This window comes from Streptopelia decaocto (assembly GCF_964273445.1).
Source record: "Streptopelia decaocto genome assembly, chromosome: 15".
In the NCBI taxonomy this organism is placed as follows: Eukaryota; Metazoa; Chordata; class Aves; order Columbiformes; family Columbidae; genus Streptopelia; species Streptopelia decaocto.
The window spans coordinates 9122321-9139693 of record NC_138670.1 but is presented as its reverse complement, the minus strand read 5'-3'; the positions used below and the strand labels follow the sequence as shown (position 1 = coordinate 9139693).

The window sequence follows — 17373 nt, the reverse complement described above, 5'->3', positions numbered from 1 at the left end:
TTGGCCAAAATTATTGCATAGCAAAATGAGCTTTAGTGCAATGTCAGAGTCACTATAGTGAGCCTGAACTACAATAGCAAAAGCTTGTGTTCTGAAAACCAAAGGGCAACTGTTTTCTGGGAAATGCATGTTGGACACACACGCTTTCTGAAACAAGTTTGAGTGCTGCTGGGCTACTTCTAGCGGTTTGTGGTACAGCAGTCTCGCATTCCTGAATTTCTTCTAGCTGGTCAGAAAGCTCCCCTATTATTTATAACCTATGTTACAAAACTTCCCTTATGGAAAGGTCAGATTTTTGCTATGGCTAAAAACACTTCTGTTGAAAACTGTTCCTATAAATGCATTTGCATCCTTGACTCTCTGCATAAATGGATTTGTTTGTTTGCTTGTATCAGCAGTATCACCACAAATGACTAATTTGTTAAAACTAAACTGGGCTAAGGCTTGCACTTGGTACTTTTTTTTTTTTTTTAAGAAAAATATTGGCTACTTCTGCATGCTGTAATTATCTACATCTCGTTTGGACTTATCTGTACATAGGCCATGTACCTCTGCCACCTGCTTTGGGGCAGGTTCCACTGCTGGCGATGCACTGGGGCTGTCTGTGTATTGACAGGCAAATGTCACACGTCGGTTCATGCTGCTGCTGCCTGACAGAATGCAGGGAATGGAGAGCAGGACACGTGGGTTTAGACAACAAACTCCCAGACAGGTTTAAAAACACTTTATTAAAAATATAATTTAAAGACTTCATTAGAAAATAGAGCAGCCTCTGTACAGTGGTGATTTAAAAGTTCATATAAGTTGACTAAGTACAAAATAATGCTTTCCTCTTGGCATGAGCGTGAATGGGGAGAGACCAAACTCGAGGCTTGTGACCCAAGCAAATTCCAGCAGCAGTGAGGAGGCGGCAGGGCAAGAGCAGAGGTGCTAAGGGAGGTACAATCCCTCAGCTTCACCTGATGTTTTGCTGGTGAGGCCTCCAGGACTGGAAGTCTCTGCTGCTGTGAAAGGTCTGCGCTCTCGTTCCTTTCTGTCTGGCAAATTAAAGCTGTGATGGGTTTTAAAACTGCTTAACTGGCTCAGTTTCGGTGTTAGTAGCAAAGCAGTTAAATTGCATCGAGTGCTGGAGTACGGATAACATTCCCATGCCTTGGCGGTGGGAAGCACCTGTGATACTACTGCGCTGGAAAGGTGATGGGCTGGATTACTGCAGTGTGCTTTCCCTAAGGTGTGTCGGCAGTGAAGGTAAGTGGAGGCTCGGTTACCTGGTGAGTAGGTTTGTTTTCTGCTGGTGGAACGTGATGGAGCGCGGCCCAGGGCACTGCTGAGCGCTGCCCTGAACCCCGATGGGGAAGCAAGCAGCACCTGGTTCAGCAGCGAACCACTGTCTCCCGCCAGTGCTGTTCTCAGTTGCTTTTGTGAACCCCAAGCACAGGCGAGCTAGAAATAACTACAGCTCTTGCTAAAGCCTCCATCCGGTCTAGTTAGTCTGTGTGGTCCTGAAATGTGAGCCACAGATGGTGTCTGCTGCCCGTAAGTGCTTCCCCTGTGACAACTCTGAAGCTGGGCTGTTATTTCTGACACTAGAAGCAACGCAGCCAGGAACTGGTAGCTGAGGTAAGAGAGTTAATGGAAGTAGAAAACTTCAGCAAATTATATAGATTAAATATGGCTACCAAGAAAACCCAATGTAACCCTTTCCAAATTAACATAAATACTGCACCCCTCAAACTTTAGGCCTATTCCCTTTCTCTATTCACATTCAGCAACACTGTAATGCTGTGCACTTCTATGGCTTGAGTGAGCAGCTCTGATGGAGAAATCAGTAGTTTTTCCTGAACTAGGAGACTTAGCATGAATTCCACTTGACCAAGGAAGGAGGGGACAGTGCACAGAGCTGGCTATATACGTAAGTAACTTGTCTTCCAGATGCATGATTAAGTACTTGCGGTTATGATCTGGTAACTTAGGAATACTTTTTTGCATTAAGCTCTGATACAGCTGTGGTCATACTATGGTCCTTAGTGTGTAATTTCTAAAGGAAAACACATGTCTGGCTCCAGTCAGCTTTACTCAGACCATCATTAAAATGCAAGTGAAGGCTGAGCTTTCAACAAACCAATGGCTTTATTGGACAGACTTCATGGGTAAGAACGTAACCTTAAAACCTATCTGGCCTTTTTTGCAAATATATGCGTGGATGGCCTTGTTTTGGTTTGTTTGTGCTCAAATACTTGCTACAGTGTTTACAGAGGGATTTTATTTGTTTGTGTACTAGGAATACCAGGGGCTGTGTGTGAGGTAAGGAAACGGAGACACACACATGCAGGGACACACAGACGCACACAAACTCACACACAGACACAGGCACATAGACAGATGTACACACAGATGACAGACACACAGACACACCCCCTACCTTGCCCTCACACCTATTTGTGCCCACAGGGAGGTACAGCTCATAAGCTTCCAGAAAACTGAGTTGGGAACTTGTCCCTAGGTATTTGAGAAAAGCTTCCATGTGTTCTTTGTTTGGTATTTGTTGGTTTGGTGTTCAGTGTTTGTTGGTTTTTTTCTTTTTTTTTTTTTTTTTTTTTTTTTCCCCTTAAATGTTTGATTCTCTAGGCCATTTTGAGCAGGGCAAGGTTATGGAGTAACTATTAATACAAAAGACCTTTTGCATCCAGGTGCATGAATTCAGGTCCCCTCAAGAAGGTGATAGTTCTTAATTAATCCTACAATTTCTTCCCTGTGATCTTAGAAAGTAGTTGTGGTGAACAGGGAGCTAGAGCATGTCCTTAGCTATGGAAGAAAGTCTTCTGGCGGTGTCTGATGGTGCTGCATTGCTTCTCAGCAGTCCTGGTGTTTGCCTGGCCAGGCTGAGCTCGCGGCTACAAATGAAGTCTTCTGAGCATGTATCCTTTGTATTTTGAAGAAAGTTATAAAGCATCCAAAATCAACAGCTCTTAATCCATCCTGGGAGCAGGGAATTCTCCAAGTCACCAGTGTGCAGGGTTGAAGGAAGCTTTGGTGCATTTACTCAGAGCTCGTGGGGTCCTTCGCATCCCCCAGGCAGAGAGTAGCAGGGCAGCAAACTTGTGCTATGGCGCTCTGATTTAATCTGCCACCTTTGGGAAAAGTAGGGCTGTTTTGGATGGGAAAACCAAGAGGGGGAGTGTGGAGTTTTGCTCTTTTCCCCTTCCAAACCCACTCTCTAAGCCTGGGTGCTTAAGATTTTAAAATCCTGACCCTAAGGATGCTTCTTGTAATCCTTCTAACCAAAATAGTTACTCAGTTACTTACTTCGCACTGCTGAACCCCAGTAAAAATAAGCGTATTGTGGTAACAGCCTGAAAGAAGCCAGTTCTACTCTTAATGGAGACCCCCAAGCAGGAATGGAAGCTGGGTCATTTCACAGTGTTCCCTGTGGGTTTTGGACCAATTTTCCTTTCCCACTTTGTATTCTCTTATTCTGAATAGCTGATCTGTTCAAGAAATATGTTTTTCCATATATCACGTAAGTAATGGAGGGTGTAGCTACAAACAAGGTTGGCTGACCTGTCCTTGTATTGCCTGAGGGTGCCTTGCAGTCCACTGGAATTAGGTGTAATCAATCTCATGTGTTGCTCATACTGTAGGAGGCCTCCTGATGGGAACAGGCAATACTGGCATGTCCAGGCCAAAGCATGTTCTGAATGTAGTTATCGCCTGTGGTTTTGTGATTTGTGATGGCATTTAATGCTAATAACCAGCTGACTTCCCCAGCTTCCTTTTATCAGAGTAAGCAGAGATGCATTTTCCTTCCTTGGAAATTCCCTGCACAACATTCATTGCAAATTTAGGTTTCACTTCTTTATGTCCTCGTCCCAGCAGGCCGCTCCGAACCTCCTGCAGGGGAGAGAAGAGCAAATGGAGTGAATGGGGCAGGAGCCTGAGGTCTTTGCAGTGCCAGTGTGAAAATGAAGGATGTGTATGTGGGGCCAGGTTGAGAAAGTGAGCTTTAACCAAATAGGAGGTGAGGTAGGAGTAAAAAGATCATTCAGGAGAGTTAGAGAAGCAATCTTGTTCTCACCAAAAGGAGAGACAAGAAGATCCAAGCAAGGCCACTCACCTCACTGAAGTGTTCCTCAAACAGGATATTGTCACCTTCAGTATGCATGACGGGAGCTGAAATGGCATGTTCCAAGTCATAGCCAAACCACAGCTTGTTTATAATCGCCTGTAACAAAACAAATCCCACCTGACTGACTGGAGATATTGAATAAGAATGTGGGTCACATGCTGCCATCCCATGCACTGGTGTTCAGCCAGACCAGCTCTCTGCAGATGGTGCAAATCTGGACTGATCGAGAGGCTGCACGGAGTCAGACTAAAAGTCCTATTAGCCTGGTCTCCTGTCTTCATGGTGACCATTACCACATGCTCAGGGAAAGTATAAAAACAGACTGATCACATAATGATACTTCTTAGATGCTTTCCCTGAGCCAAAGTCATGCACTGATGGATCTTACATCTTTTTTTTGACAGTTGTTCTATTTTCAGATAAAGTCTTATTATAAAGTCAGTTTATTTTTGGGCAATAACTCACTCACTAGTAGCTTCCTTAACTTGCTATTTGATTATTCTCACTTTTTCCCTTTCAAAAAAGAACTGAGGCAACTGGCACTTGTCACAGAAATGCTGGAGGCAAGAGGGCGAGGGCAGACGGGTCTCCCGCAGGCCCTCTTCACTGCTGCCTCCCACGTGTCAGTACAAGCAGCAGCAAAGTAATGCCTTTTGTTCAGGACAGCATGTGCTCCCCTTGCTCAGTGGAAAGCGTTACTGTGTGGTACGTGCTCACTCACCATAGCAGTAGCACTGATGATCCAGGCCCCGCCTGCTCCACCGATCACCAGCATGTCTCCTGTCTTGGAGATGAGAATGGAAGGCACCATTGCTGAGGGAGGCTTCTCTCCTAGAGCAGAGGCAGAGAGTGTTATTCCTCTCACATGGCTGTTAAGGGGGTTGGAGGGACACACAAGTTTATCCACCTCAACCTTCATGCATTCCCCATGGAAAACCAAGCTGCTGCTCATTCCTCAAGAAGTTCAAGTCTTCCAGAAAACTAGATCCCTTGTGCTGAGACCCCACCTCACAAGAAACTGGATCTTCATGGCACAGGCTAAATAGAAAACATCTCTTGGTGCTGGGCATCCTACAAGCATTGCTGCAGCTCCTTCAACCCAGGTGAGGAACCATTAGCAGCAGTTCTGCCATTGCAGTACTGATGTCCTCTCTCATGGCAGACAAGGGAGATTGCATCAGGGATAGCTTATTTCACAAAGCAATGTCTCTGCATCAACACTGCTGTTGAAGAACTCAGTGTAAGCCTATAGAATTACTGACCGTGCATGCAACTATATCCTTTTTCATAAATGAGCCTAAAGTCAGCAAGGTTGTCTTAGCAGTAGTTCTGTCACTTCTTTCCTCCCCTCCCCTCTCCTCCCCTTCAATCAATGATGAGCTTCAGCTTTTTTTTTAATCTGATTTCTGTGGCCAGAACCCAAAACTCCCATGTTTTTATGCAAGGGCATGTGTGAGTGGACAAGACAACACTGCAAGGCTTTGTCCTCTGTTAGTCTGAAACAGACTTACTCTCATCTAAACCTAGGAAAGGAAAGAGTACCTGCAGTTTACAAACAGTCCCCACCCAGTTGTACATGGCCTGAATATCCATCTCCTGGCCTCGTGTTTTATTCTGAGGGTGAGAATGCTCACCTGGCTGGATGCTTCTGTTTGCTATGCAGAAATCAGCAAGTTCATTATTTAAAATGATCCCCGTTTGGTTAGAATACACAAAGGAGCCAAACCTGCAGGGGGAAAGAAGCAAACTTTCAATACTCTCCTATTGCGAATGACAATAATCGAACCTGGCACCCTGCGGTTACCTCTGTCTCCTCCCAGCCCAACTGCCCCAGCCAGGGTGTTCAGAAGGTGTTTGTGCAGCTGTGCTGGGGCCAGAGACAAGCTCCCTGTTACTGGTGCATGGGGGGATGTGCCCAACTCACAGAAACTCAGCAGAGCTCAGCAACGTGTTACATCTTTGTGAACTGTGGTATTCCTTTGGGTTGATGCTCAAAGACCTTTGCTGTCACATGAAAAAGGCATTAACAAGTAAGAAACTGCCTAAATCTGTGAAGCCCAAGGGTTTTGCATTTCTGGTAAACAGCCCTCACAGGTATCCTGTGAAAGTGATACACGGCCTGTGTAAATTACTAACCCCTCGGCTACTCACGGGTAGTTGATGGTGCTGGTGGCCGACACAGCACTGCCATCTGCAGCGAGCACAGAGATGTGGCTTGTGCCCTTACTTTTGTATCCGTGGTTGTAGATGGACTCCAACAAGTTGTAATGGTTGACTGGATGGTCACCTCGGTCATCTATTCTGCTTCTGGCAAGCTCAGCAATCTTGTCAGACAGCATGGTCCCCACAGTCACCTGCAATCACAGCAAGGACACTGAGTTTGTGTCTCCAAATCACAGACTTGTCTGTCTTTGAGCACAAGGATGCCTGGGGAGGGGTTCAGCCATAACAGTCAGAGCTTGGGGAGCTGCACCAGCAGCATTCAGCCCCAGCCTGAATCCCTGGGCCACACTCATCACAGTAAAATGGAACACACTCAATACTGAGGCACCTCAGAATTGGCCTGAGTATGTGCGCATCCTTTATCAGGCAAGTGAGCACCAGCTGACAGCTGAACAGAAACTGCAGACAAAGTAAACATCCTAATCCTGCCTCTGCCTTGGCCAGCTGAGCAGCATTGCTCTTGACTAGCAGTTCTATCTTCTTTCCTTCTGCGGCTGCAAAGCAGAAGGGTGTCAGAGCATCACTTGTACTATAGCATTGTGCTGGCAGGTAGGACAGTCTGGTTAGGTGGCCTGCTTGAGTTGACGCCAATGCAGGTTTAAAAAAAAAAAAAGGAGGCTGCTCTATCAAGCAGTAAGGTAGGAGACGCTGCCAGTGCTGTGGGTGCCTGTGGTGCCCCCATGCACCATGCCAGCTCACCTGAGTTTTTGAGAAGGCTGGGTCACTCATATGGGGCTTCAGCATGTTGCCAAACTTCAGGGCCTCCGCAATGCGATGGTAGGTTTCCACCTTCGCCTTGGGTGTCGCCAGTGACGCTTCATGGAGTTTATACACTACGGAACAGGATGAAATAATTTTGTTAATAGACCCAAGGCAATGTTTACTTGTAAAGAAAAAGTTGAAAGGAACCCCCTTTTCCCAGCCTAGTTCTTATCAAGTCTCCCCTACACTTTAGCAGGATGTGGGCACAGAAACAACCAAGTTCGAATTTCTGCTGTGACTTCAATTCCTCTTGAAGCCTTTTGGGAAAAGCACGTATCCTTTGGCCTCTGCAGCAGCTATGGTGATGCTGATGCACTGTAAGAATGAGCCAGTTCATCACCTGCTGCACAGCACGGCCACACTGCTGCTTTGTAGCCCATTCTGGCTTCCAGCTCCATTTCTGCCCACTACTTTTCTACTGCTCTAGAGCAACACTTTTTGCAAACCTCTTGCTGTCCCTTGTCCCTTAGGAATTTACCTTCCAATATCTTGAGGATGAACATGAGCACAGCTCCTCCCATGGGTGGTCCAGGAGAAAACACTGTGGTGTGGTTGTTCAGGGTAATGTTCAAAGCTGAGGACACGTCTGCTCTGTATGCCTGAAGGTCTTCCAGTGAGATGCTGGACCCTTCAGCAGAAAAGCAGACAGGTAACTGGCATTAGCACCTTAACTTCTACACGTTACTACAGGCTGGCTATGTCAGAGCCTCGATAATGCTTATAGCCATCCCTGTATGCTCTAAATTTCTTCCACCAAGCCCAGCAATGCCTTTGTGTGTCCTCATCTACCACCAAAACAAGGACATCGCAAAGCCTGAGGGTGTTGGAGAGGCCAGTGCATGAGCACCATGGGTGAATGCCAGAGCAGCAGGTGGCTCTCAGCCCTGCTTCTGAGTTCTAAGTGCTGGGGAAAGGTGGCCCCTTCCCATGCCAGGTGTCACCCCAAGTGGCACACAAGTGCCATGTGTTAGTGTTCCCCTGGTAAACCCTCACTGTTGGCCAATTGTGGGAAAAAGGCCTGTCTGTTAGTATTACCTGTAGCTGTTACCTACCAGCCTTCCTAATGTCCTCCACCAGGGCCTTTCCTATCTGTCCCTCATAAAATGCTGCAGCTCCATTTTCTGCTACAGCTTTCAGTGTTTTCTGCAGCGCTGGCCACCTGAAGGTCTGTCCATGCTTCAAAAACCCTTCATCGTTACATATCAGTGGGCTGTTAAAGAAGAACATCCATCAGCATGTGCTTATTCTGTCCCCAGAGCCAATCTCTTTCTCCTTCTCAAAGCTGATTTGGTTTGTACCCGCTGTACACTTTCCAAGCCAGGGTTACACTGCCATCTACATGGAGGAAAGTTCTCAGCTGATTGCTACCCAGAAGTACTAGGAACTCTTTCCCCAAAGTTTCCTCCATGGGACCTAATGCTTTGACCCAGGCTCAGGTCAGTGGGGCTTCTCCAGACGGGTATCTGCTGTAGGGCCCTGCTGCCAGGGGATCAATTCCACACAGATGGAGGCAGCCACATGCAGCCAGCTCCTCCCCATGAGCAGATGTGCAGTTTTGCTGTGCCAAGTCTCTCTAAATTACAAAAAACCACTCAAACAAACAAAAACAGTTGCTGGCAGAAAAAAAATTTAAAAAACCACTTCTTTTATTCCTTTCCTCTCCATAGCAAATATTTACTGAGTAAAAGCCACAGCAGCAGCCTGCACTCCATGTCAGTATGTTAGAGGAAGGGTCTGAAGCTGAGGGAACAGTGGTCCTCACACTGCAATTTAATTCATGGGTCTTACCACAGGCTTTTTCCTGGACGAGAGAAGAGTGGGTGATGGATTATTTTGTCCATAACTGGGGTAATGACAAGTGGCTCTGAAAGGAGCTTGATGGTTGGTTCAAACAAGGCTTTCCATGGTAAGCGGCCATATCGCTTATGGGCTTCTTCATACCCACGAAGTTCTCCTGGTACAGCAATCCAGCGGGGACCTGAAGAGCAGGACGGCAGTGTCACACCCACTAACTCAGTGGCCTGTTTCACCTCTCAAAGCACTCCAAAGGAAGTGTGGATTTGTATAGGGAGGACTAAAGCTTCTAGAGCAGACTTTTAGTTTCTTTCCTTTCCTTTTCCTGTTCATGTATTTCTTCCATCACCTAATAGAAGGGGTATTGAGAAGCTGAAGCCCAACTTAGAGGTGCATGGTGAAAGCAAAAGAGGCAACAGGCACATGTTGCAGCAAGGGACATGGCAGCAGGACCTACAAGAAAAAGCAGTCATGCGGAGCCTGGTCAACACCAGAACAAATGGAGCTGTGAAACTCTCCAGCCTTGGAGAAGTTAAAAATTAGATAGAAGAAGGCCCCATGCAGCCTGAGCTGACTCTGACATGACTCTGCTTTGAGCAGGAGTTGGAGCAGAGACCTCCAACTGTCCCTTCCAACCATAGCTGTTCCTGTTCCTTTTCAGGCTCTTCTTCTAAGAATATTTCTAGGAACTAGGACACACCCCAAAAGAAAACATGCTAGGGAAGGAGAATGAATGCAGAAAGAAATGTGGAAAGATCCGAGATGCGCTGCTAAAGCGCATCTGTGCCTGTGCCTGTTACCAAACCAGTAACAACAAATGGACACCGAGCCTCCTTGGATGGGATTAAGGTGACAGTTGAGCTAGGCTGGAGCCCAGCAGCTCAACTTCTGAATCTAAAGACATGGGCAAGCACACTAGATTGATTTCTTTCATTTCCAGAAAGTCTGAGCAGCTATTGACCTTGTTTTTGACTGCAAGAACTGCTGCGAAATGAGTGCTTTGGGAAATATGGCCTTGAAATGCAGACTTCTTATGAAGAGAAATTACATAGTGATTTCTCTTCACGCTTTGCTCCCCACCCCCTTGCTGGTCAGGTTGCCAATGTTACTACAAAACAGGAATTCTAAGGAACTAGTATTTTTTCTTACTTTTGCAAAAATCAATCCAGGAAGAGTGCAAGCAATTAAACAGAACTTCAGATAAAGTCAGCGAGGTCCTTACTTCCCCCACCCCGAGCTTAGTGCATTGCATGCCAGGAGCACACACAGCCCTCATGGCCCAGTCTGTGTCCTTACCGATGGGCAACCCAGCAGCACAGCCAGACAACAGATCACGCGGAAACCTTCGTGGGACTGTCTCACGGGCATTGATCACCTCGACTGCTCCTAGAAAGGAGAAGGGAGAAATGTGTAACATTGTCTTCCTGAAGCAGGTGAAGCTCACAGCTCAGCCAGGGCTTAGTCCAGAGCCCCCGGCACCACCACAAACTGCCCTGAAGCCTTCTGCCATGTGTCAAGCACACACGCAGGGTCAGGCTGCAGCTGGCACGCACTGTCATTTGCTCCCACGCTTTTATTCAGAGCAAATGAAGCAGCGCCTGCCTAGAGGCCAGGAAGGTACAGGGACAAGGCCAGGGTCTGTCTCCAGCCAGGTAAGGTCCACCTAGGGCTCACATCTGATTTGCAGGTTCCTGCACTTCCTCTACAGGTGGGACATTAGAGACATAACAGGAGCCTCATGCTCCACGGTGGGCCATTTTCTATGTGATGGGCCATCACATTTGTAAGGAGAATGGTGATACTGAAAAACTCTCTATGTATCAGGAAGCTTGAAAGGAAAAAAAAAAACAAACAAACAAAAAAAAAACAAACAATAAAAAAACTCCAAACCAAACAAACCCAAAAACCCCACATATGTACACTTGTATTTCAGGTCTCACCCATTATTTCACCTCCTGCTCTGCCCTGTATTTATCTGTCACAGTGCTCAGAACCAGCTGTGCTGCAGGAGCCCACAGTGCTACCTCGTGTACCAAGCACCTGAGCCGTGCACGGCCGTGTGCAGCTCTGTGCGGCAGGATAGTTCAGGTAGCAGAGGAGGACTGTTGATAGGAAACAAAGTTACATGGCTCTGCCAAAAAGGAAAAAATAAAAATATAGGTGTTTTGCCAAATCATACTATTGCATAAGATACACCCAAGCATTTCCAGACTCGTGATTCTGTGAGACTACTTGGCAGGGTTTTTAAAACTATGATATTGTTATTGTGCTCACTGGTGATTTTACTATTTGGATCTATAAGCTCTGGGGGCTTTTCGGAGCCAAAGCAGTTTAAAAAACCCCAAGCATTAAAAACATAAAAGAACACAACACTAGGGATAGAGCCAAACACAGGAGGGCTTCCCAGCAGGCCCTGAACATTGCTAGATTTAAGTTTCTGAAGGGAAAATGCATGTCCTGGGACAGGAAGCCTCACCGCCGCTTTGGGGAGTCCTACCCATGCAGTGAGGGCAGTGTGCAACGCTGCTCCGGGTCAGCAGGCACTGCCTGAGCTGCCGAGGCAGGATGAGCACCCACATGTTCTTGCTGCAAAAACATGCATTTGCTGTAGCGGGTGCTCTAGGTTAAGCGCAAAAGCATGGTTTGTGATCAGAGGATGCAGTTTTTATATTCAAAAAATTGCTCTGAGAGAACATGAAGGAGTCTGACTTCTCCATGGCAGCTGTGTGTCTGCAAGGAGACGGGGCAGCACGGAGAGGCCAGGGCTGGCCCATACCTGTGCTGGCATTATAGATGGTAAATACGACCCCACCACCCAGGCCTGAGCTCTGAGGGTTCACCACCGAGGTGCAGATCAAGCCAGCAATGGCAGCATCCACAGCTGTGCCTCCACTTTTCAGGATGTCCCTGCAGTGGAAAGGGAAGAAAAAAGACAATGTTAGAATCCAGGGATGATGGAATGTAGGAGTGTGAGAGTGCAAAAAGGTGCCTTTGTGGGAGTGAGAAAGAAAAATCAGTGGGAGAGAAGAATCTGTGGGAGGAAAGAGCAGCCGTGGGCAAGACCTTTCTCTGGGCAAACAGGGATAGGACAGAGAGAACTACAGCTGCTCACAAACATTGTTGAAAAACGGGGACAGCAAGGAGCTCCCAGAGGTGGAGGAGGGTGCTCTTGGCAGGGGAGAGAGCTTTCCACATGCTGGGAACCAAACAACTGATGTCTAGCTCCCCACCTTCCATTCCTAATAAAAACTCATATGCTTGTCAACAGGACAGGGCCACTGAAGCAGGAGCGATGGATCCACGTGAAGAAAACTCCTGAGACTTAGCATGTCAATTAGCACAAAATTTAGGCTTTATTTCATTGCTCCTACACTGTGCCTTCCTGGGCTTATGTGATATCAGCACAAAAATCCCATCCCCTCCTTGTATCCCCAAATGTAAAACAAACAAACAAACAAAAAACCCAAAACAACAACAATGACACCACAAAATAAAAAATCCACAAACAGGAAAAAAACCCTCAACTGTTTCTACCTAGGCACAGCCACACCAAAGAACACACAGGCATTAAGGCAGCCTCATGCTGTTGACAGCAATGAGTTTCTGCTAGAGAAACATGTCTCAACAAATGTTTCCCTCAAGCAGAGCTGTAAAAAACCCTTTTCCTTGCAGTGGAAATGTGGCGAGGTGGGGTTTCCTTGCACAGCCTGCCAGTAGCCAGTACTGGTATTTGCTAGGAAGGTTTCTGGCTGTTTGGGTCGGTCCCTTGCTTAGGTAATTCAAAGCCAGAAGGGAAAGTGGAGTAGTTCATTAATTGGAGTGCAACTGCTCCCAGAGGCTGTGACAGGAACACAGAGCCCATGCCGGGACTGCTGTTTACTTTACATCCATTGATGTGGTTGGGACCTGCTGGGGCTGGGAACAGGATGCTGTCAGCAGGCACACTGATTGCAGCTTCCCTTTGTTTCTCTAAGTGCCTCTGGAACCCCCACCTGCAAGGAAATGGCATGTAGACAAGCGGGGAGAAAAGAAATGGCAGGGAACCCCCACGCCTTCTGTCTGGGGTCTGCATGGCGTTTAGCCTCCCAGCAGCAGGCTGCTCCCCGGCTGTAGCGCTGGAAATGGGGACTGAGGCTCAGGCTCGTCCATTCATCTCCTTGCAGCAGGGGTAAGACTCACCACATGAATGTCCTTCCGTGGTGTTTTTCTGAAACTTGAGCTTTTTATTTGCTAACAACAGAAGGGAATGACAAGAGGGCTTCATGAGAAACTGAGCTACTCCTGCAGAAGGCACAGACAGCATGTTAGAAACTTGGGGCAAGAGGGGAGAAAGAGCACTACACAGACATGGGACAGTGCTCCCCAGAGTCCTGGATTATGGGCTGTGAGACAGCACATGTACAAAGCCTGGTGCCAGGGAAAACCACGGTTCTGAGTTAATTCGCAGTGAAAAACAACTTTAAAAAGAAACTTTGAGATTGTATAGTATTCAACACAAGGCATTAAGACCTTAACATGGAACATCAGGCACATTTTCCCAAAGGCTGGAAAACACCAGATCCTCATCCAAGTTCCCAGCCACACTCACAGTTGTGTAAGTTGTTGCACATCTTGCAACACATCTTGCCCCAAGACCCTCCTGTCACTCTCCCTCTGACGCTGGTGCCATACACCCCTCACCATGTCTCCAGAAACATTTGTGTTCCAGAGGAGCACTCCCTGATGAAGCTTCTCATCCCTTCTTGTGTCATCTGGTGATCGTCATCTACCTGCTCCAAAAGATGAGCTGTTCCCCCCCTCACTGATCTGCACGAAGCCAGCATGCTCTGCACTGGAACTGCATTAACTTAGCGTGCTCTAAGGGGTGACTGCAGTTAATCAAGTTATTAATTTTTGTAAACCTAGATGGCCTGTTTCTGGATGATGCTAAGATATTTTGGTGTTCTCAAGTACTTGTTTATAAAAGCAACATTGTGGGCTAAATACCCTTTAACTACCACAAATGTAGCACCATAGGCACAAAGCACACAAACCTGAGTTTCTTAATATGACCTTATCCATGCTCCAACCCCCCCAACACTCCCAGTTCAAGCCAGGATAACACAAGCCCTGTAAACTCCAGTTTATTGCTGTGCCCTTGGCTCCTGCTGAGATCAGGGAGGACAAATGAGGTCTCAGTCTCAGCAGAAAAGGTTTACCTAACTGCTAAAGAGAGCAACAAACTTCTCAAGAGAGCTGAGACCTGGACTGTTACTGCCAAAGGGACACAAACTTCCCAAGAGCATCAAAGGAACAAGTGGGAGAAGGACGTTCACTGTCCACTGGAGAGGACTTCAGCAGCGCTGCCAGGATGGACACATCCTACCTGGCAAGATGGAGGCAAATCTAGTGCTTATGAGCACTGATTACTCCAGCCTGCCGATCCACTCAATAGTTTTCAGATGGGTCATGCCCAAGACACTGCCATTGTGCACGCCTCGGGGAGGCAGGAAAGCCAGAGACAGTCTTATTGTTCCTGATTCTTGGCTGCAACTCCTTAGCGTTAACACAATAGAGATCAAAATAACACCAGCAGCCAACACAGGGACAACTTTTCAGAGAAAAGCAAAGCATGTTTTGCTTTGCCCTTGGTCACTAGCCCTCACTAATCACATTTTGGCAATATAAGCAAGATGACAAGAAAACCAGAATTTCCAGATAATCTAAAAGTGCTTTACGTTCCTGTCTACTGTGTCTATATAGGTGGTAACTGGCACTTCTGGTGGCAAGCACTACATCTACCACCACACACACAAACCTGCTTGTTGCCCAAGGGAAGGAGGGCTTTCCAGTTGCCTGCTGCCTCTCAGTGAGCACTCCAGGATGGAGAGCCAAGGCTTCCCATCCACGAGCACCGTGTGCGGCACCTGAGACTTCTCAGTGTGTGATGGGCTGTGTGGTGCTGGGCACAGTCCTTTGCCTGCTGCTTCCTTGGGGGACAGGGGCTGGGGGAAGGGGAGCTGAGATTTCTCCCAAAACTAGGCATTATCTTGGCTCTTCCCAGCCTGGCAGGAAGCACCTCTAGCCCCAAGTCTCACAAACACATCTTGGAGTGCTCACAGACAACACTTATGTTGTTTCCCTGGCTCTGTTGGGGGGTGTATGTGTCTGTCCAGTTTTTCACTTGCACCCCAGCACAGGTAGTGTCCCATGACACAGGAGAGGCACGGTGGTAGCTAAGGAAAAGCAAGACTTAAAGCAACAACTGAATCCAACAGGAGTAAAACCAAATCCTGATCATGGTTATTAACAAGATTTCTTTTGAGCTGCTTTGCTCTTTTACCCAGGAGGTCTGATATGTGTCCCCTCAGGGTCCAGGGCCTACAGCCATTCTATGCCATCTGCACACTAGACCCCAGTATCAACAGCTTTCCCTTCAGGCTCCTTGGAGACTGCAACACAAAAGAAACCCCACTGTCTGAGCTGGAGCTTGGCCTGTCACACTTGGCTCCCAATGCCTGGGTCACCTGCTCTCAGGCAGAGCCCTGCCATTTCTTGGAAGTGATGCCTGGGGAATTCAGGGCCATTATGCCTTTCTCATCCAGTCAGACTGTCCTATCAGGTTGCGCCCTTTATATGGATCACGGCTACAGCTACCTTAATTATAGAGCACAAGCCCCTCAGTCGAAGTGTGGTACCTACCGGGTCTCTCTAGAGACATCTCAGTGCTACAGCTGACAAGATCTGATAACAACATCTTTTGTCCTACATCCTTCCTGCCACATAGTTTCAACTTTAGCGTTTGGCCATTAATGGAGTTTCCTTAAAGCTGGGAGCAGAAGAGGATGTTAACAACCAAGTCTCGCTGCAGCAGCTGCAAAACCAGGATTCACCCTCCCAGGAAGGGTGAGTGATGGCACTTTGCTCACACAATCCTCACAGCAAAATCTGCTGTTCTGCTCTGGGCTAGAAGGAGCCCTGAAGCTATTTTAAATACACAGGAAATGCTAAGGTATTAAATGATACTGACCTTTTCTTGTGCTAAAGAAAGCTGGGGACTGGACGGAGACCACCCATTATACAGGAGCAAAAGCAACAGCTGTTTCAGTAAAAAAGGGTCAGCTGACAAATTTAAAACTTAAAATACAAGAAGAAGGGAAGGCAAATCCTTTGGGATATTAACATTCTTCAGAAATGCTGCTGGGCCATCACTGAAAAGGATTTTTTCAGCACATTCTCTGCCTAAGGCTGAGCTTCCCAGGACCGCAGGGATTTTCTGAGCATTAAATTCTCACCCTCCCCGCCGCCCTGTCCCCCAGGCGGGGGTTCATTTCAGAAAAAGCCAGTTCCCAGGGGCTGTGCTGGGCTACACTGGAGAGTGGGATCAGAGATGGTGCTGGGCCAGGTCAGGTCAGCTCGCCTCACTGCAGCAAATCCCATCTCTGGGAATGAGCGCTTCTGAATCTCTCCCTGGCCTCATGCTGGCTCTTGCTTCTGCCATTTGGGGAACAAATGGATGCAGAGCAGTGGAGAGCAGAGTTCAAACAGCACACTGGTAGGGAATATAAAACATCTTGCATGGTTGACAGAAAAAGCCTCTTCCATTGCCAGTAGGGAACAAGTAGCTCAGAGCTGGAGGTAAAGGTGGGTTTGGGTACCATTCCCTGCCAGGGAAATCACCTCCTGTCTCCTCATGGCTTCCTGACATGAGGAGAAATTACTGAGGTGGCCTTTGGTACCAAATCCACATCCTTGGCTTAAAACTGCTCTAACTCTCCTTTTAGCCTCCCACCCTTCTTCATCAAAGTGTTTCACTTCATCCAGGGAGAAGTTTTCTTCCAGTGCGTGGCCCCTGTCCGGACCAGACAGCTGCACAATATTGTTGTCAGTCCCCTGTCTCCAGCAGTAAAACCATTCGCAGCAAAAGACCCCACCTCATTCCCCACCAAGTGCTGGGCACTGATGTCTAACAGCAAGTCTAGCACAGGACCTGCCAGCAAGGATGATGACATGCTGCGGGGAGCCAAAGAGTTGCATAAAGGTTTCAGAAAGTCCAACCTTACACAGCCCCAGAATATACAAACACCATCTCCAGAGCTGAAAAACTCAAGCCTGAAGATGACAGCTGAGTACAACTGAAGAAAAAGAACAGCAAACAGGGGCTGGGACTCTGTCCCCAGTCTCCTGCTTGTACTAACGAATTACAGAGCTACACGGTTCCTTCACTGGTCCTTCCTTCACAGCTGAACTACCAGAGATGCAAAACACAAGGGTCCTGAGGTATTTGCCCCAACCCACCATGCCACTTCTTAAAAGACAAGATTGCTTTTGGGGAAAAGGTTCAGGTCAGTCAGGCTCAACAAGTTCAATTAAAAGCTCTATCAGGAGCACACAAAACTCTGTCTTAAACAGCAGCATCTTAAACCAGCACAGTATCATGTAACGCCCTAGGAATTTCATTACTATTAATGACAACTCACAGAGCATAT

At 47.3% G+C, this 17373-nt stretch overlaps 1 protein-coding gene across 6 annotated transcripts in view; it reads right to left on the bottom strand.

Annotated features, from left to right (window-relative positions):
- Positions 1 to 709: 709 nt before the first annotated feature.
- GGT5 (gamma-glutamyltransferase 5) overlaps positions 710 to 17373 on the bottom strand; it is a 43445-nt gene continuing 26781 nt past the window's right edge. For all 6 annotated transcript variants that reach the window (XM_082066117.1, XM_082066120.1, XM_082066116.1 and 3 more), the window contains 11 exons: positions 11682 to 11812; positions 10202 to 10291; positions 8900 to 9089; positions 8164 to 8321; positions 7590 to 7739; positions 7049 to 7182; positions 6278 to 6480; positions 5761 to 5852; positions 4848 to 4957; positions 4115 to 4222; positions 710 to 3891 (listed from right to left, as the gene is read on the bottom strand). In XM_082066117.1, the coding sequence (XP_081922243.1) occupies positions 3745 to 3891; positions 4115 to 4222; positions 4848 to 4957; positions 5761 to 5852; positions 6278 to 6480; positions 7049 to 7182; positions 7590 to 7739; positions 8164 to 8321; positions 8900 to 9089; positions 10202 to 10291; positions 11682 to 11812 (1513 nt within the window). In that variant the 3' untranslated portion in view covers positions 710 to 3744. The remainder of the gene's footprint in view (positions 3892 to 4114; positions 4223 to 4847; positions 4958 to 5760; positions 5853 to 6277; positions 6481 to 7048; positions 7183 to 7589; positions 7740 to 8163; positions 8322 to 8899; positions 9090 to 10201; positions 10292 to 11681; positions 11813 to 17373) is intronic.